Source organism: Petaurus breviceps, unplaced genomic scaffold (genome assembly GCF_028583685.1).
Source record: "Petaurus breviceps papuanus isolate PSGF00001 unplaced genomic scaffold, PetGlider_PUasm1.0 40, whole genome shotgun sequence".
Classification (NCBI taxonomy): Eukaryota; Metazoa; Chordata; class Mammalia; order Diprotodontia; family Petauridae; genus Petaurus; species Petaurus breviceps.
This window is the reverse complement of record NW_027186315.1, coordinates 8,726,859-8,748,443: the sequence shown is the minus strand read 5'-3', so window position 1 is coordinate 8,748,443 and position 21,585 is coordinate 8,726,859. Positions and strand designations below refer to the sequence as shown.

General features: G+C 33.0%; 1 protein-coding gene across 2 annotated transcripts in view; it reads right to left on the bottom strand.

The window, feature by feature from the left end:
* Positions 1-21,585, bottom strand: part of LOC138170909 (cadherin-10) — a 313,250-nt gene that overhangs the window by 71,126 nt on the left and 220,539 nt on the right. For both annotated transcript variants that reach the window (XM_069100370.1, XM_069100369.1), the window contains 3 exons: positions 13,720-14,014; positions 12,951-13,070; positions 12,244-12,411 (listed from right to left, as the gene is read on the bottom strand). In XM_069100370.1, coding sequence (XP_068956471.1) covers positions 12,244-12,411; positions 12,951-13,070; positions 13,720-14,014 — 583 coding nt within the window. The remainder of the gene's footprint in view (positions 1-12,243; positions 12,412-12,950; positions 13,071-13,719; positions 14,015-21,585) is intronic.

The window sequence follows — 21,585 nt, the reverse complement described above, 5'->3', positions numbered from 1 at the left end:
GGCTAGGTAGCTGCCAAGTTTTGTGTGATTCTGTTGTATGGTTCCTCATTATTTGATCAACTCTCCCAAACCCTTTTTGAGTGCTTGCTGTAGTGTTTCTCTGACCAGTAAGTAATACTTTTGGTTGTGATTATTCTGAGAGTTTTCATTTTAAAGTTTCTTTAAGAAGGTGACCATTAGATTATTTCTATATTAACTATGTCCTCTGTTTCTAACAAGTATGATATTCAGGCTTTAAAACTATTTTAAATTTAATTTTTATGATCGTGATTTTCACATATTCAAAAGACTGATTATTTCTCCTTGACCTTTTGTTCCTTTAGATCAGTTTTTTTCATAGTATGCCTTACATTTTCTTCTTTAAAAAAACCTTTTGATTATACTTACATATTTCTTGTTTCATGTATTTACTTTTTTATTATACTTCCATATTTCTTGTTTACTTTTTTTTATTATACTTACATATTTCTTGTTTCATGTTATTACTTTCTGTCTGGGCGATTCTAATTTTTAGGAAGCTCAACACTTGTGTAACATGTTACCTTTTATTCTAAGTTATTCTTTTTGACAGTATTTCCTCCCTAGCTATCACTTAATTTAACTTTAAATTTTGTATCTTTTGTTGAATTTCCTCTAGGTACTCTTATAATCCTTGTGGTCATAATATTCTTTTCTTTGATTATCTACTTTGGGCAGGTTATGGAGTTCATCTCTTCCCTTGGGTTCACTTCTGGGCTTCTCCTAGACCATACTGTTTTTTCTTTGAGAATTTCTTCTACTTACTTATTCATCAATATTTTTAATCTGAATTGGTGCTATGTTTTTGGAATAGAATATTCTTCCTCCTATATATCTATAGGTCTGAGGCCGGAACTGAACTTGGGTCCTCCTGACTCTGGGGCAGGCTCTTTATTCACTGAGCCACCTAGCCTCCCCCTTTCTCCTATATTTTTTGAATATTGTGAACAAGTTCTGTTTCCTGCACTGAAGCAAATTTGCTTGTGCTAGATATCTATTCCGACTTGTATCTTCTCAGAGGTTCTGAGAGAATCTAAGAGACTTTGTTGTGCAGTCCTGAACATAGGTACTTCATAACAAGTTCCTTTTGGTTTGAGGCAGCTAGGTGCATAGTGGATAGTGTGCTGGGGCTGGAGTCAAAGAGACATAAGTTCAAATTTTGCCTCAGACCCTTACTATGTGAATCTATCCAAGTTACTTAATATCTGTCTGCCTCAGTTTCCTCAATGGTAAAATGAGAATAATAACAGCATTTATCATCTAATGTTGTTATGAGGATCAAATGTAATAATATTTGTCTAATTCTTAGTATAGTACCTGGAACATAGTAGGTTTGCAATGTTTGTTTCCTACTTTCTAGTCCATTTTAGAGATTTATTATAATAATTGTGGGAGATATAGATACATCTAGGTCCTAACACATTATAATCTTCCCATATTCATATGATTTGAACCACTGGCCACTCAAGTGACTCTGAATCTCAGAGAAAAGACACAGTGATCTAGCAGAGACCTTCAAGGGAATCTTGCTGTAGGTAGCAGGAGAAGCAGGAGAGAACTATGTTCTCAATCTCTGAGTTTCATTGAATACTTTATGAATCTCTAATGTAATTATCATGTACTATAATTATCTGCATTTGTTCTTTATTCCCCCAATTGACTATATACTTCATGAGTTCAGATTTATGGTTTTCATTTCATACTTCACTCAGCTCTTCATGATGCAGGGTTTTGTATACCACAGTTCAAAAATCTTTGTTGAATGAATATTACTGAATGTGACTAGCATATTTTTTAAACCGGGAAAGGAAATTTTGCAATTATTTTGTATGTCTTGCCAGAGGAGGGCATTATAGTGGAGTGATTCAGAGTGACTTTATAAAAGATGAAATTTGGTGCATCTGATATCCCTAGATGCTAGTGTAATATATATATATATATATATATATATATATATATATATGTATGTATATATATACACACACACACATACACACATATATGTATAATATATACATATATTTATTAATGTAAAACATATGTATATTTCTATGCGTATAATGTATATATAGTGTATGTATACATGTATGTATTTGTGTGTATACACAGAGAATACTCTTAATCAAGATTATAGATATTCAAAAACTCCTCAAGACTTTTATGAGTTGGAGGAGTTGGGATCTCTTATTTACTATGTTGAGTATTTCTAGAATTGAAAAAAAAATAGAAAGAGGAGAGCAAATCAATAAACTTGATTTGTGTCTGTTGACAATCCATTTTTGAAGCAGGGGACTATAACAGTGCTTAATTTTTATTTGTTTGTTCTTGGTACTTGTAGGAAGTTCCCAGAGGAAAAGAGCAGAAATTGAATCATAGAGAAAAGAAAATGAAATCAGCTTTTTCTCCCCAGACTCTAGGTATAAATTCAGAAAATACTTTACATTTAGGAAGGGGAACTATAATCCAGTTAAATGAATATGATCAATATAGAATGGGGCACAGTTCTTCATTTGTCTCCTCCCTGGATGACTAGAAATTCCACTCAGCTACCCTATATTTGAACTCACTTTCCATGACTTTTTTCTTCCAAATGAATTTATACTGTTAAGAAAACTATTAAAAATCTATTCTTGTCTAAATCTTCCCGTGCTTCCTAATCAATCACACTTCTACCCAATACAAAGGGGGAAAAAATGAACTAAATGAACTGAAAATTATGTTGGATTTTTATATAAAGAGGTGCTGAAATTCTCCTGTACCTCAACCCCTCCACAAAAACATTATAAAAAGCAATGATAGAGTGAATATTCAGCCTTACAATGAGTAATTTAAGTTCTGTCTCTGAAACACATTGACTTTCTGATCCTGCACAAGTCATTTAATTCCTTATGGCCTGAGGCAATTTTCTGAAAATATGAATTTAAAAAATTGATAGTATCTGTAGTCAATCTATATTGTTAGACAAGAGTTTCCTCACCAGAAAGTATATACACCAATGGAATCATTGGTTTGGAAAAAATAATTAAAGGATAAATGAATGATTAAACCAACAAACACATAAGTAAGTAAATATGTACATAAAAGTTAAATAAACGAACCAACATATGAATAGATAAAATGAATAAATAATAAATTATTAAATTTAAACGAATTAATGAAGAAATAAAGAGAGAGAAGTAAAGGAAGAAATAGAAAGAATGAATGAGAGAGAAAAAAAGAGAGAAGGAAAATGAAAGGGAGAAAGAAAGGAAGGAAACATTTATTTCTCTCTGTACTTCATTTGAGGAGAGTTTTCACTTGCTAATATTCTAAAATAATCACTTGATCTAAAAAAGATCATAGAATCCTAAATTTAGGGCTGAAGGACCTTAAAGCACATTGAGTTCAACTAGTTAATTTTATGAAGGAGAAAACTGGAGTCTAGAGAGATTGAAAACTTGCAAAGACAATACAGGTTTTGGGAATAAAGAACTACATTTCATAATGAGTCTCTCTCCTTTCAACCCAGAGTTCTTTTCACAACACTGTGGGATCTCATATTTATTTAACTGTGGAGAGAGCTTCAATGTTGATAACCAACAGTCTTCAAGGATTAGTCACAACTTTTGCATAGTGTTTCTTAGGAATGAAAACATTCTTATAATTATCATCAGCCATCACATATCATCATTCGAACATTATTTTAGGATTGAAACTTTATTAAAATATACTTGTCTTTTCACTACCTGAAGTACTGACCTGAAGATAATTTCTTGGAAAGTGAATAGAAATCCTATCTTTAGGTAAATTACTAGTGAAGGAAAACAAAACAAAATCAAAACAAAACAAAACACTGCATCCAGTGACTAGAAATTGCTGTCAGATTTATATTGCTGAAGGCTACTTATGCTCTTTAGTTATAATGCTGAATTGCCATAATATTTTTATTCATAAAATATTTTATATTTATAATTATTTAGAGCATTGAAATCATGTTCTTTCTAATATTTCTGTAGGTAGAAAATTATTTATTTTATAGATGAGGAAATTGAGGCTCACAGAGGTTATGCAAATTTTCTGAGGTTTCTGTTAGAAGTGTCTTTCAAAGACAAGTTTCTGATTCTATCCATACTTCCAAATAAAAGTAACTTTTGAAATTATGGAATATTGTAAAAAAACATTATACTATCAACACTTAGGGAGGCTGTTCCTTGAAGAAGACGTATGAGTTTAAAAATCTCAACTAGAAAGTTAATAAAAATCCTATCAATGAAAATACAACCTTCTAATAGCAGTAGTTTTATATATAGCACAGAAAATTCAGTGCTCTTTTTTGTCAAATTTACAGTAATAATAATAATATTAAGCTAGCATTTATATATAATTTTAAAGTGTGTAAAGTGCAACATATATATCATTATATATTTACAGCAATATTGGGAGGTAAATGCTATTATTATACTTATTTTACAAGTGAGGGAACTGAGGCAGGTAGTATTTAAATAATTTGCTCAAGGTCACAGCTATTAAGTGCCTGAGATGGTATCTGAACTCAGGTATTCTTTTTTTTTTTATTTTTTGCTTTTTGTAGGGGGAAAGGTAGGGCAATTGGGGTTAAGTGACTTGCCAAAAGTCATAAGGCTAGTGGATAGTTTTGTGTTAAGTGGCTGAGGCCAGATTTGAACTCAGGTTCTCCTGAATCCAGGGATGGTGCTCTATTCACTGCACCACCTAGCTGCCCCAAATTCAGATATTCTTAACTTTAAGTTCAATACTTTATCCACTAAGCTAGATGCTAATTATAATAATGACAGTGATAGCAATAGCTAGGATTTATATAGCACTTTGAGGTTTGCAAAGTATTTTTGTTGTTTTTGTTATGTCATTTGATCTTCACAACAATTCTGTGAGGTAGGTGCTATAGTTGTTATTATTATTATGCTGTTGTTGTTATTCATCCTTCCTTTTCAGAAAAAAGAAGACTAATGACATCATGATGTTGGTTTCAAGTTGTGTTTAGCTTTGGCTTATCAGTCCAATATTAATTTGGAAGGCTGTTCCACAGGTCTGTTAGAACATTTGGGATGGATATGTTGCTGAATTTACACTGTATTACTGCAATTCTGCTTTTATATCCATTTTATAAAGGGAATCTGTAGTCCAATGTAAACAACTTGCCCAGGGTCATACAGTTAGCAAGGTTCTGAGGCAGTGTATGAACTCAGGTCTTCTTGATTTCAAGTGCAATGCTATCCATTATGCTTCCTATTGCTATATGCCTCATACTCTATACATATTTATTTACGTATATGTTTTCTCCACGAAAACACAAACTCCTTGAGATCAAAAGCTGTTTTGTTTTTGTCTTTGTCTTTGTATGGTCAGTGCCTAGCTCAGCACCTGTTACTTAGTAGATACTTACTAAATGCTTATTGAATAATTCATGAGCCTTTGATCATATTGGGGAACATTTTGTTCATCTATTCATGAAGAAACATAAAACTGATCCACAAAATTACATCAGTTAACATAGATGTTTGTCTCAAATGGCATATTTTATTGTCAGCAATTTCTAGGTATAATTTAGGTTGAAGTGACATACATTCTAAAATGTGAATTTCCTCTCATCACACCTCATCATAATATTCTTTCCCTTCTTGCTAGACTTTACTACCTAATGTTTTTTGACTCATAGGCAGGGAACATTCTCATCACAAAATGTGGATACTTTATATATCCACAAGCTGAGCAATGAAGTCAATATTTTACTCTCCAGTGGTCTCCAAGGGTGCAGTCACTTTCTAAGCTGGAATACATGTTGTGATCTACCTCTGAGAGATCTATTACCTGATGCAGAATTGTGTCGTCCTCTTCCTCAATTTCAAATCCCTGTAACCCACCTCTGTTGAATCAGGAAATTCTTCCACAGCCTCCATACCCAGGATAACTTTATTTTTTTTTTGTTTTTTGGAGGGAAGAAGGCAGAGCAATTGGGGTTAAATGACTTTGCACTATCACTACACACTCAAAAAATATTATATTACATTTTATTGTTTTCAGTTTGCCTTTTTAGAAGAATGAGGAAAAACAAAGCTAAAAGTTTGCAAATATACTTCATCTTCTACCAATTCAAGAATCATAATGTTTAATAATAGAAAGAACCTTAGAGATCATTTGTCCAAGTGCCTCATTTTACAAATGATGAAATCAAGGTCAAGAAATGTTGTCTTGGGGGTTGGAGCCAAGATGGTTGTGAAGAAGCAGGAAAATTCCCTGCACTTCCCGCATAACCAACTCAAATATCTATAAAAATGACTCTACACAAACGTTAGGGCTACAGAACCACAAAGTGACAGAGAGAAATAAACATCCTGCTGAAGACAGCTTGGCAGGATGGCAGGAAGGGTCCATCGCAACATGCTGGGAGCAGAGCCTAGCTCCTACTGAGCCCACTGTTTTAGCCCCAGTGTGGCCCAACCAGGCATATCTAGAGGGACATCAGGAGAGTAGATCACCAGCAGCTGTGGTGGTTTCGAGAATTATCAACCCATAGATGTCAAAGACAAAGTGAGAGGTCAGTGTGGACTCTGTGGGAAAAGGGAGTCAGGGAGTGTGGTCTGGCCTCTGCCCCCAGAGGGAGAAGCAGCTGAGGTTTGGCAGAAACCACCTAGTAGCTGCTTCAGACTTCCTGGTCTGCAGATTGTAGGGGGACCAAGTGACCATTCTGAGGGGTTAACATTCTTGCTTTAACCTGCTTCCATTGTCTAAGGTGGAGGTCATGGGATGTGTGACCAGCAAGCCACAGTCAATGGAGGCTTCCCAGATGGCAGCCAACTAATATTCTTGCAGCTGAGAAAAGACCAGTGATGTGGGAAAAAGCTCTCCTCTCTGGAAGCAGAGCTCTACACTGGCAAAAAACTCAAAAGTGAAGTAATTAAGTGGCAACATGAACAATCAAAGAAAGCAAATCAAGCACAGCAAACTGACTTTGGATTCCTTTTTTGGGGACGAAAAGGATCAAAGCATGGAATGGGAGGAAGACAAACAAGTCAGAACTACTGCACCAAAAGGTTCCAGGAAAAAATATGAAGTGTTTACAGGCCATAGAGGAGCTTAATAAGGATTTTAAAAACCAAATAAGAGAAGTGAAGGAAAAATTGAGAAGAGAATGATGCAAGAAAATCATGAAAAGAGAGTCAACAACCTGACTGAAGAAAATAACGCCTTAAAAATAGACTAACTCAAATGGCAAAAGTGGCTCAAAATGCCAATGAGGAGAAGAATGCATTAAAAAGCAAAATTTGCCTGATGGAAAAAGAATATCAAAAGCTCACTGAAGAGAATAATTCCTTCAGAATTAGATTGGAGCAAGTGGAAGCCAGTGACTTTATGAGACATCAAGATACTATTAAACATATCCAAACAAATGAAAAAATATAGAAGGCAATGTGAAATATCTCATTGGAAAAGCCACTGACCTGGAGAACAGATTCAGGAGAGATAATTTAAAAATTATTGGATTAACTGAAAGCCATGATCAAAAAAGTGCTAGAAATAATTCTTCAAGAAATTCTCAAGGAAAATTGCCCTGATGTCTTAGAATCAGAGGGCAAAATAGAGGTTGAAAGAATCCCCTGATCACTTCTTGAAAGAGATCCCAAAAAGAAAACTCGTAGGAATGTTATAGCCAGGTTCCAGAGTTCCCAAATCAAGGAGAAAATATCACAAGCAGCCAAGAAGACACAATTTGAATGAATATTGTGGATACACAATCAGGATAACACAAGATCTGGCAGCTTCTACAGTGAGGGATAAAAGGGCTTGGAACATAATATTCTGGAGGTCAAAGGATCTGGGATTAAAACCAAGAATCACATACCCAGCAAACATGAGTATCATGTTTCAGGGGAAAATATGGTCAATCAGTGGAATAGAGGACTTTCAAGCATTATCGCTGAAAAAACCAGAGTTGAATAGAAAATTTGACATTCAGATACAAAAAGTAAAAGAAGCATGAGAAGTTAAACAGGGAAAAGAAATCATAAGGAACTTATCAAAATTGTACTATTCACATTCCTACATGGAAAAATGATAATTGTAACTTATGAAACTTTTCTCAGTATGAGAATAGTTGAAGGGAATATAAATGTGTATGTGTGTGTGTGTGTGTGTGTATATATATATATGTATACATACATATATATGTCTATATAGGAGGGTATATGGAATATGAATACATATGAGTGTGTGTATATATGTGTACAGGTATACATAGACAGAGGGCACAAGACCAACTGAATAAGAAGGGATGATACTTAAAAGGTGAAATTGAGAGGTGAGAGAGAATATAATGAGAGGAGATGGAGAAAGACATAACAGGGTAAATTATCTCATATAAAAGAGGTAAGGGAAAACTGTTAAAATGGAGGGAAAGAATAGGAAGGCAAAAGGGAATGGGTCAACCTTACTCTCATTGAATTTGGCTTAGGGAGGGAATGACATACAAACTAAATAGGATAACTCACCAGGAGAGTAGGAGGGAAGAGGATGAGAGGGGGGATGATGGAGGGGAGGGAAAGGTGGGGGGAAGGGAAGCTAGAAGCACACTCTTTTGAAAAAGGACAGGGTCAAAGTAGAAAAAAGAACAAGTGGGGGGTGGAATAGGATGGAGGGAAATACAGTCTTTCACTATATATCCACTATGGAAATGTTTTTCATAGTTACACATGTACAACCTGTATCGAACTGCCTATCTTCCCAGTAAGGGTGAGTGATGAGGGAGTAAGGGAAAGAATCTGGAATTCAATGTTTTAAAATCAAATGTTTAAATATATACATACATATATATGTATATATAATTTTTTTTACATGCACTGGAGTATAGAGATCCATCTTTGCCCTACTAGAAAATTGGAGGGGGTATGGGGGAGGATATAGGAAAGAGCAGATTGGGGAAGGAGGTTTGCAGTGGGATCACTGTGTTGGGGTGGTGGGTAGGGGAAAGATGGGGTGAAAATTTGTAATTCAAAATCTTGTGGAAATGAATGACATAAATTAAAAATAAATATAAAATTTAAATTAAAAAAAATAAAGAGAAGAATTAAAAAAAAGGAAAGGTTGTCTTGCCCAAAATTGTTACAAGTACTATCAGAAGTAAAATTTGAACTCATGTATTCAGAATGCAAATGCCTATCTTCCTTCTGTCTCCTATTTACATTTTCATTTATATACATACAAATACACATGCCTATATTTGTAGAGATGAAATCCTATACTAAATTCCATAGTTAGGTTAAGTTAGAAATTACATAGCAGCTCAGTACGTTATAATAAAAAGGCTAATTAATTTGAACTCCAAATATCTAGTTTGAAGTTTCATTTCTGGAACTTGCACAAGTCACTTAACTTTTTCAAACAACAGTTTTGTCACTGAAAAAATAGTGAGAGCAGCTAGGTGTTTCAGTGAATAGAGCACCAGACCTGGAGTCAGGAGGACCTGAATTCAAATCTGGCCTCAGACACTTAAAACAAAAATTAGCCGTGTGACCTTGGGCAAGTCACTGAACCCCAACTGTCCTCCTAAAAGAAAAAGAAAAGAAAAAAATAGTGATAACTATTTTCTTGCAAAGATTTTTAAAGTGAGTTAAATGAAATAATGTTTGTGAAAAAAACTTTTAGAAATTGTAAAGTTATATATAACAGAAAATAATTCTACTAACCATATATTAATGTGCATATAAACTCATGTGATAACAGTTTAATTATCTCTAGAGTCCTTTATTATTTAAAAACATTTTCAAATATATCATTCCATTTGATAATGCAAGATATGGAAGCAACTTCTAATAGTAGAGAGAACAATGAATATAATGATTTGAGCTTCAGTTTGAATTATACCACTTTTTCTATGTATATTTGGAAAGCTATTTAATGTTTATCTATAAAATTTATGCTCTGCTTTCTTCACATAGGAATTATAAGCTTCATAAAACCAATGTATATGAAATTATCTTGAAAGTTGTGGAAATAATATGCAAACTGCCATTACTGCTAATAGCATAAATATTGTTTCTACTACTATTACTATTGATGAGTTCAAATTTATTACTCAATTATGACCTATGCTTTATACCCTGGCACATATGAAAAATTAGAATGGAGAGAAAATCTTAAATCTGGTGTTAGTGCAAGGCTTCTATAGCTACTGATATGAAGACAAAGAATTGCTATATTTCCAAAATGAAAAATAAAGATGGCAATAATAAATCAGTTATAAAACAACAACAACAGCTCTGTTTTGAACTCCATACTTCTTAACCCCTTGTTAAATTAGGTTTATGCATTTTGTCTGGTCTTATGTGATCATTTTCTGATTAGCTGGTTTACCTGTACATGGACTGGCTTCACTCTACATGTATGTAAATGCTAGATAAAATCTATTTCTACTATAAGTATGTAATGAGAAAAAAACACTTTCATTAGCAAGATTATACCCTTTGAAATTAAAATAATAGTTTGTACTTGAATGTTTATGAATAAATGCACCCTTTCTATCCAGTATCTTCCTTCCATCACCCACTCTGTTGACAGGCTAGTGACAATTGTGTCAAACTGAGAAGAAACAAAAACTAGGAAAATATGTGTGCAAGATTATTTTGAGGTCTCTGAGTTTACACGTCTAATGATAATGCAAGATAACAAAGGGTTGTTCTTCATCGGTAATATCCATACCTTTTTTCTTCTTCATTACAATACAGCAAATCCTGATTATTTGTAGAGATAAACAGATAATCCTGATGAATGCTTTATATTGGAACTACAGCTATACCAGTGTACCCGTGGCAAGAGGGATGTCAAGAACAAATCTGAACAGAGCTAGTATGGCAAATGAAATAAGCCTTATATCTTGAACTGCATTTCTATCCAACACATATAATTATAAATATAAATTACAGTAACATATCTGAAGCAAGGAAGAGATTAAAATAATTATGGTAGAGTTAAAAAGAGGAGTAAGTGAATGATAAACATAGTTACATATATGTATGCTATTTAAAAAATTATTGTACTTAATTTTCATTCTATTATTTCCAATTAAGAAGCTGTAAATTTCCATAGACCTAAAATTTAATACCTGTGGTCACTTAAAAGGACTTTATCTATAATTATTTTAGAAATAATCTTAAATTTGTGGTAAATAATAATTAAATGGAACTTTTGGTGAGCAGTTCCAAAATTTGACAATTGAGAAACACAAATGAAGGTAAATTCACTAGTTATTAGAATCTAGTTTTTATATGATGAAGTGTAAACCAATAAGTTCATGATGCTATCAATTCAGATCAATCCATATGGGTGTTTCCATAAATGCAGACCATAACTTGTCCAGGTCTTCTCATTCTGTGTGACTCTTTTTAATTTTCTCCTATAAAATTTTTCAGGATTATTTAATCCAGGATGCTAGGGGCCTCCCTTCAGACCTCTTGAGATGCTATGGAATACTAGTGAATCATTCACACTAACCTAGTAAGTTAAATATTAGGAAAAATGTATCAAATTGAAAAGTACTGTCTTTGCTGTCCTAACTTCTAACAGAAATGATCTTTAATAGAAGAGAAGTTATTGATTTTACTGAAAAGGTACCTGTTTTAATAGTTGCACTTCCCCCCCACCCCAAACATATACTAAAAGTTAAAATATAACACATGTTGTTTTGACATACTTATATTGTCCAAAATGGAGATGTAAAATACCATTCAGAATATACTGGGGTTTTTTTAATCAGCTATTTCAATCACACCCCTTTTACAATGTCAAAATAGATTTTCCTTGAGCTATGTCTCCCCAGAGTTAGGGTTTTCCTGATTAAAACTTTTTAAGTAGAGAGTAAAACATCCCTTTTCCTTTCCTGGGAAATTGTGACCTGATTTATTTCCTAATGAAAAATAAATTGTCTATTACTATATGAAAGAATTGAATTTTACAGTGCAATCCTATTCTCACAAACAATTCTAAAAAGCACAATATATTTGTGAAGCTGTGTCACCAGCATAAAACTATTTTCTGAATGAAACATGGCTCTAACATTTAATTTTCTAGTTTAATAACAGGGAATAAATCAGTACATAAGTCTTTCGTTCACAAGTACCCTATAATCTAGATTTTCCTTAAATTAAACCAGATGGAGATTTCTTAATTCTTTTACTCTAAGGCATTTATAGTGCATGAGTATTAAAGGCAGCTTACTCTGGGAGAATCGAGGTGGATTGTCATTTACATCCGTCAGCGTGATGTTCACTGTTGTAGTCCCTGATAATCCACCCATCTGGCCGCCCATGTCTTTTGCCTGGATAACAACTTGGTATTGCTCCCTGTTTTCTCTGTTCATGTTTGGCAGAGCAGTTCTGATGATGCCTTCAAAAGCAACAACAACAAAAAACAATATAAACAAAAACTGTCATTGTGTATTTGCATTCTCAGTATATGTATAATTCTACAATAAGGCCTTCATTTTATTTACTGCCAGCATTTGTATTCCTAAAGACCACTTTATATTGTGTTGAAATTAAAAACTAATCCATTTCATTGCAAATCATTTATATTTAACCATTTCCACTTTGTAATTAAAAATAACATTGATTAGGATAATAATAACTAGCATTTATATAGCTCTAAGGTTTGCAAAGGACTTTACAAATATTACATTAGACTATCTTTATAATTCAGTTTTAAACATATCAAAGCAATATATATATGTATGTATGTATTTGTCTGTCTATCTATCTATCTATTTATCAATCTCTGTCATTTAACTTTGAAGACATTATTCAGTATAATATTTTCCCTTTGAAACTGTTCAAAATAGTTTTTGGTTTTTGTTCTCTCATTTTTCCCCACCTCATAAAGATCATGAAGATTTTATAATAAATAAAAAGCATAGTTTTGCTCCTGACCTGTTTCAGGCTCCACAGAGAAATATGGTTGTCCTTGGAGTATGCTGTAAATGACTCTGGCACTGTTCCCATACGAAGGGTCATCAGCATCTGTAGCTGTGACTTGCACAACAGAAGTACCTAAAGTATCCAAATTCAGCTTAGTTCTGCATAGTACCACAAGGAGGAGCAAAAGCTCTAGTTTTCATTCAACATTTGAAGTGCCTGACCTTTCATAATGACCTTTTAAATAAATCTCTACTTGGCAATTTGGTAAAAACATCATCTTATTTATTTAGCTGGCCAATGACATCATCTCACAAGAAAAATAAGCAATTGGTTTCTTCTACGGGAAATTCTTTCATGAGTATATCAAATTCAGAGTTGTACCTATTTCTTTTAAACCTGGAAACATATTGTATCATTTTTTCATTATGTTATATCAAGCACATTTCCATATATAGTGGCAATATTTTGGGGCTATGATTTGACGAAGGAGTTAACTAGGTAATAATTGCTTTACCATCTATAACAAAGTTCTGTGGTGATTGGAACTATATTTGTTTGACTTCAAAGCAGGCAAAGAAAAAAAAATAGCCTCTTCAATATAATATAAAATTTTCAAGGAGCAAAGTTTTGATCAGTTTTCCATTCTTCAGTAACTGAGATTAAAACATTTATCTTAGAGTGTTGACAAATTATTTTATCATAATATATTATTTGATAAATCTTTTTTGAAAAATGCTGTCTTATATAACATGCTTTAAAAAAACATCAAATAAATACACACCTACAACAGACATTTCAGGAACACTGGCAGTATAGATTTCCTCTGGAAATGTTGGTTCATTGTCATTGATGTCATGTATTTTGATGACAAACTCAGACTCAGGTTCCACTGGCCTCAAAGTTCTTCTGTTAATAGCCTGAGCACGGAGGGTATAAAAGGCCTTTTCTTCTCTATCAATTCTCCTAGTGGCATGAATGTCACCTGTTTTCTCATCAATAATAAAAAGAGTGCCTGCTCCATCTCCAGATAAAATATATTTGAGTGATCCATCTCCCTTATCTTGATCTGAATGAAGCTAGAAGGAATAAATTACAAACAGAAAACAAAAAAAAAAAGATTCACTATTAAATTGCTTTTGTTGTTTTCTGAAATTCCAAGAAAAATCATTTTATTTACTTATATTGCTTTCTTTCTTTTTTCTTTCTTCCTTCCTTCCTTCCTTCCTTCCTTCCTTCCTTCCTTCCTTCCTTCCTTCCTTCCTTCCTTTCTTTCTTTCTTTCTTTCTTTCTTTCTTTCTTTCTTTCTTTCTTTCTTTCTTTCTTTCTTTCTCTTTTTTTTTTAAAAACAATTGGCATTAAGTAACTTGCCCAAAGTTACACAGCCAGTTTTTTTTTTGTGTGTGGGGTGTTAAGTATCTGAGGCCAGAACCGATCCTGGGTCCTCCCGACTCCGAGCAGGAGTGCTCTTACTCAATCGCCACCTAGCTGCCCCTTTATTTACTTATATTAAATTACATATAATTAAGATGATGAGGATCCACCCAGAGTTTTCACAGAGTTAAGGCAACAAGAGCTACACTTCTAGGACAAAGAAGAAAGAAGACAGGATTTTAGCAAGTATTTTAGAGCCCACTTCTAATTTCACGATGGTCCCTGGGAAATCTGACAGAGAGGAATCAGCCATTCACATACATGTGGCATAATGGAGAATACAAAGGAAGCATAAAATGCCAGTTCTTGTCTTCAAGAGGCTTACATTTTAGTCAAAAGATATGCATTAAGAAAACAAACAAAAACTAGAGAAAAATGTTAACACACAAACAAGTGTGCCGTTAACATTTTAACACACAAACAGTATGGTGCCGGTACATAATTTGCTGGGGGAAAAAAATCAAAGGAGGGGCTCGTATCCTGATATAGCCTCCCTAGGAACTGGTAACTGAGACAATAATTCTCAGCAGAACTATTTTCCTGGCAGCTGATATAAGAACACTGAGCTCGAAATATTTCTACTCTCCCCCCATTTCCTATTAATAAACATACAAAAAACAGCCAGCCCACTAGAAAATTCCTTCTTTTATCTATCCACCAACTAGTATGAATAAGCTACTCCATGTTAAGCATTGTGCTAGACCCTATGGAAGATAAAAGATAACATAAACCTAACTACATCATCTCAATAAAGATTGATTCATGGAACTAAGTCAGACTACTTAGAAAATGTTTACATGGTAAAAACAAGAGCTCAATAGTTGTGATGGCATCTATTCAATACAAAGATCACCACTTCATCATGAACTTTATAATATCAAATTCATGAATAATATGGAGTATTAAACACATAAGAGAAAAAAATGTAGCTTTTAAAAAGTTATAATTTGGTCAATATAAGCTATATTTGGTTATAGATGACTGAATGGTGGGAATCAAGTATTATTATTTGGGCATTTTTAGGGAGATATTTTCAGGTTCTCCTGTACTGAAATGAGCAAGCAATCAGAATGTCCATAAAAGATTGGAGATATAATAATAAGTGAGTTCTCTTAATTCCAAATGATTAATTGGTATGGACATTCAAGAGAGAAAACTAGTTTGGAGGCAAAATTCTATTTAAAGATTTCTGTTAGGTAGTCCTTTTTACATTTTTTTAATTAAAAAACTACCTAATTTCATGGACATTTCTGCTCTATTAAGGCAGATTTTTTAAAAAAAGACCTAGAAGTGAAGAATTATAAATTTTGTTCTACTCGAGTGTTTATTTAAAAAAAAAGTGAACCTAAAATTACAGTAAAAGCAGAGTAGCTACCAGAGAAATATCAGAAAAGAATAAGATTGATAGCAAAATGAATAATGGAAAATTTAGTGGAACTGAAATAAATAAATAATTAAATGTATTATGAACCTAATTCAATAAAGTATACTACTCAAGGAAAGTATATTATATAAAAAGTATATGTTTTTTATTGCTCTCTTATTATTAAAATGTTACTAATCATGAGATCATTTGAAAGACACTTTGTATATCTGGTATGCAAGCAGTAAAATGGTATAACAGTTGTCTGGGGAAACATGTATTCTCAAAAATTCTGATTATGCATACATATGAGCAGTAATACCCATTAGCCATTTAACCACTGACTTCGACCTTCACTAGGCATCACTACTCTATCACTGATTTAAAACTGAAAGTGAACTCAAAGCCCAACTTGTTAATTTTTTTTTTTTCATTTTATAGATGAGGGAACCCTAGAGAGGATAAATGACTTCTCTAATCTTATGCAGAGATTCAAGTACAGCTTCTCTTACTGTTTCCATTGAACTACAAAATAACAGTACAGTAACATTAAAAAAAATGAAGACAGTGGCAGGTTATTTTTTTTCTTCTCTGTCCTTTATTTCTTGAGTCTGACTGTAGTGTTGTCTGATTACTAATTATCCATCAATGAAGATGGGGGAAATAATCATTGTTATTGCTGTCACTCTATCTGCTACAGAAGTCTTAACAATGCTTTAAGTTATCCTGAATAATAAGAGCTTACTTCTAAAGATCTTCTTTCAATCCCCCCCCCAAAATAATCCACCCATTTTATCTACCTGCTTGGTTGTCTAAATAATAATAAATGTAAAAGAATAATATCAAGATAGTAATTTGTCACAGAACTGTTTCTGTCTGAGCTCCACATGAGATCAACAACAATAATAATAAACATGGAATTAGGACAAACTATTTGGTGTGCTCATTGTCTTTAGATTTTTTTTAAGAATGATAAACTAAGATTATACTTAGCAGCTTCCACAAAAAAATAAGAGGGGAATACAACACAATATTCCAAAAGACAATATTCTAAATACAACGCAATATTCCAAAAGACAAATGATGTATTCTTATGAAATGAATGATTAACACTGCAAAGCCAAGTAAAATACTATATGGGAGAGAAGGGATGTACCACTAATATGATAAAAGGCTTTCAAAGTTTTTCATAAAAAGAACAGATCTGAGAGGGAAAATCAAAACAAAATGTAAGAATGACATCAGTGACAAATACTTATTAAACATATACTATGTGCAGTTACAAAGAAAAACAAAAACAAAACAACCAAGTTTTTTCTCTCAAGGAAGTTACAATCTAAAACTAGAAATATCAATTTATTGAAATAACTAGATGGAGTTGAATATAATGTTAAAAGATTAATGGGGAACAGAAACAAGCACCCCCTTTGAATTTTAATATTTTTAAATGGTGTTGTGGTGAATTCAGAAAAAAAAAGGAAGTGTGAGTGAATTGGTTTAGTTCTGAGGGTATTAGTGGGGAAAAAGAGGGGAAGATAAAAGGAAAATAAACTAAAAAGGAGTAAGGGAGTAGTACTTGAAAATTTCTCTTAATTACAGTATGTAAGAAGAATATTTTAAAAATTCTGAAGAAAAGCTAGAGGGAGTAGGCATCATATGAACCTCATTCTGCTCTGAATTGGACAGAGCAGGTTTGAACACACTTACATTTGTACCTAAAGGAAAAAGATTTTTTTGTGTAAAAATACTACAAATTTAACAGGGAAACATGGAGATAGGATGGGGACTGGGTATAATACAAGATATCAAAAAAAGACTTTGACTGCTTTAGCAATGATGAGTTTCTCCCTCAATGGGGGTCTCCAAACAAAGCATGGATGATAAATTGTTGAGTATGTTGTCGACAATGCTCTTGTCCATATGTAGGTTGGATTAGGTTATGTCTAATGGATCACTGCTGAGTAACACTGTAATGATGCATCCTGTGGTATATACATTGAACTAGATGACAGGCGAGGTATTATATAATGTTCAAATTTTGCAATTCTTTTATATGTGACTTCTTTTCATTTGTTTTTGCTTTTTAAAATTTTCAACTTAAACACTATAAAAGAGGATTTCCATACACAAAGGTGAACACATAAGGTTTATATATGAACCCATGAATACTGACTTCATGCAATTTTTTTTCTTTAGATATGCACAAATGTATGTATGTGTGTGTGTGTATATATATTTAACTACACACTGCTTTCAAAACTATCCTGCTTGTCTAGTTTCATTAAAAAAGGAAAAAAGAATGATAAATTAATAGATGGTATCATATCAAATATTCATAATCTTTACAAGTACATGGCAATAACTTTTTTCAAAACACTCACATTTTGACAATATCAGAACCATGGACAAGTGATCACTGTCATCCAGTTTGACTAGAGCTTCTCAAAGATCCTTTCAGTGAGTTTTTTAAAATAAGTTAATAACAATGCTTTTATTTACTTATAGAAGTCATATTATTCACATGTGTAGTATTCTACAGGTCATTAAATTTAAATGAATATCAAGATAGTGATATAATCTCCAACTATTTTTATCTAAATTCCATAAAAATAGCCATCTTAAACAATCAAACCAATAACAACAATAATAAATAACTCACACTTAAAAAGCACTTTACAATTTCTTAACTCTTTTCTTCACCAAAACATTTTGAGGTATATTATATAAGTAGTACTATTTTCAGTTTACATTTTTTTTCTGTGTCCCTACCAGGCACAGGGAAATAAAATGACTTATAAATTGTCATGCCACTATTAAGCATCAGAAACTACACTCAGAGCTAAGTTTTCCTAGGTAAAACAAACCAGTGTTTTATTTCATTGTATTGCACTGCCTCTATTAGATTGAAACATAAGCTTCAATAAAAAAAGTCCTATCCTTGTGTTGAAAAAAACAAAACAAAAGCTGGGTAAATGCAGGATCATGTGGGAATAACTAAATGAGAATGTGTATAAAAAAGGGGAGTTTATTGGACTGAAAGTTCTTAATGAGACTCAGCAGATGGCCTGGAGACCACCTCGACCCTTATCACACCCCAAAAACAATAAATATTGAAATATAATGCTTCATCAATGCAGGATGTTTTCATGATTTACCTGTACTATTTTGTCTTTACTACTTACAAAGTATTGTGTACAATGAGAGGCTTCACATTTTTGGAAAGACATTAACAAGCTGGAAAATATCAATACAGTAAGCAGTACTCTTAGGGATCCTGGAACAACCCCATAAGAACACTGCATGAATGAAATGGGATGTTTAGCCTGAAAAGAAAAGCCTTAGGGGGGAAATGATCATAGTCTTCAAATATTTCAGAGAAAGTATCCTAAATGAATTAAAAATTAAATTTGGTTCATTCTGTCCCCACCCCTCAACCCCCACAAGATAGACAATAAACATGTTTATGCACCTACTCTGTGTCAATAAGTGTGCTAAAGATATAGAGATAAAAAAAGAATTCCTACCATCAAGGAACTCATAGTCTAATCTAGAGGACAACACACAGACAACAAGCTATACACAAGATAAATTGGAAATAGTAGAGAGAAGCCGCTGGAATTCAGAAGAATTGGTAAATGTGACTCTAGAAGGTGTGATTTGAGCTGGCACTTGAACCCAAGGAATGTCAGGAGACAGAGATAAGGAGAAAGTGCATTCCAGGCATGGGGAATAGTCAGTGAAAAAGCCCAAAGTACGGCGATGGAGCATCTTGTTCACCAAACAGCAGAAAAGCCAGGGGCACTGGATCATAGAGTACATGATGAGGAAGGAGAAGAGGTTTAAGAAGACTGGAAAGGTAGAAAGGGCAAAGTTAATGAAGGACCGTGAATTCCAAACAGAGAATTTTATATCTGATCTTAGAGGGGTTAGGTAGCCTGTGCAACTTTCTGAGTAAGAGTTTGGCATGGTTAGACCTGTACTTAAGGTAGACCCCTTTGACAGTCGAGTAGAAGATGTACTGGATCCAAGGAAGACTTGTGATGGGGAGACCAGCCAGCAGGTTATTGATAATGCAAGCATTAAGGATAGATGGGTAAATACTAACATGAATATAATATTACCATCATCATCACTATCAACCTCCTCATTTATTTTGCTATTACCAAGAGAAGACAGGTTATTTTCTGTATAATATAAGCATTGTACTTGGAAGGCTATGAAAAGAGAGAAGTAAGTTACGTGTTTAGATCATAGATCTAACTCTGGGTATTAACCAAGAGAGTGAAAGAATAAACCAAAAAGAGTTTCTCTATCTATGGATCTTTGATCTAATTGAGGATGGGCACTCCTTCCCAATAATATGGATAACAAACTCAATTATGATTACCCAGTCTGTGGGGTTCTTTAATCTATTGTCATAATTTCAACACGAGGGTCCAACCAAAGTGATGGTGACTTTCCTCACTTTTTTTTAGAGATACTAAAGAAATGGGATTTCCCTTTGCTTTTACAATATGCTCAAATGATTTTTAATTTTTAAAAATTTTTTATTAAAGTTTTATTTTAAATTACAAACATTAACAGATTACTCCTATTCCATAGGAAGTCTCTGGTAACAATGTCAAACAGTAAGGTAAAATAGTGATCTCATCTGAAAGTATATGCAACATTCCACACTTTTAGAACCACCTCTACCCAGCTCTCTATTAATAACAAAACAAACTATTTTCCCTCGCATTCTCATTTCTTCTGGGGAAAAAATAAAAATAAATTCCTCCAACAAACATACATTGTCAAGCAAAATAAATTCCCTCAATGACTGAATGCAAAAATATTTATGTCTCACTGCACCCTAAACTTTTATCATCTTCATCAAAGATAGAATCAGTCCCCAGGGATTCTGAATGGTCATTGTATTGATGATAATTCTTACAACTCTCAAAGTTTTTGTTTTTTACAATATTATTATCTTGTAAATTGTTTTCCTGATTCTGTTCATCTAGTTCATCAGTTTATAGAAATTTTCAAGATTATGTTTATAATATTGATGTTATATATAAATTATTCCTTTATTTCTGCTTATTTCACTCTGGATCAGTTCATGTCTTTTTATGTATCTTAAAATCATATATTTACTCAACTCTTACAACACAATAAGATAATATCACATTAATATACCAAAATTTATTCAGCCAATCCTCAGTTGATGAGTATTGTTTCCAGTTTTCATCATTTTTGTTGTTTTGCCACCATAAATTAATCACAAATATTTTTCTTTATATCTAGCACCTTTTACTCTTTTTTTTATCTTTTTGGGCTTTAGCCCTATAAGTAGTATAATGTGGTCAAAGGGCATGAACTATTTAGCTAATTTTTATGTGTAATTCCAAATTGCTTTCCAGAATGATTGGACTCACTTGCAGCTCCACCAACTTTATGTGTTTTTTCAGCTCCACCAACATTTATTATTTTCCTTTTTATTTTCTTCTCTGTGACTCTTCAAGATAAGAAATGGAAATTTCAGAACTTTTTTTTTATCTGCATTTCTCTAAGTAGTAGTGCTTGGAGTATTTTTCATGTGCCTATAAGTAGTCTTTTCACTTATGAACTATCTGTTCATACCTTTGGAGTATTAATCAATTGGAAAGACACTTATTCTAATAAATCTGAATCAGTTCCTTATATGGCATGGAAATGTTACCTTGCAAATCTGCATAGAATTTCCCATGTAGTTGTTTCTCTTTTGAGCTTAGCTTTAATGTACTTGTTTGTGTGAGGGGGAAATCATTTAATTTTATATAATAAAAATTAACCAATTCATCTTCTATAATCCTCTCTTTTATTTGGTCATGG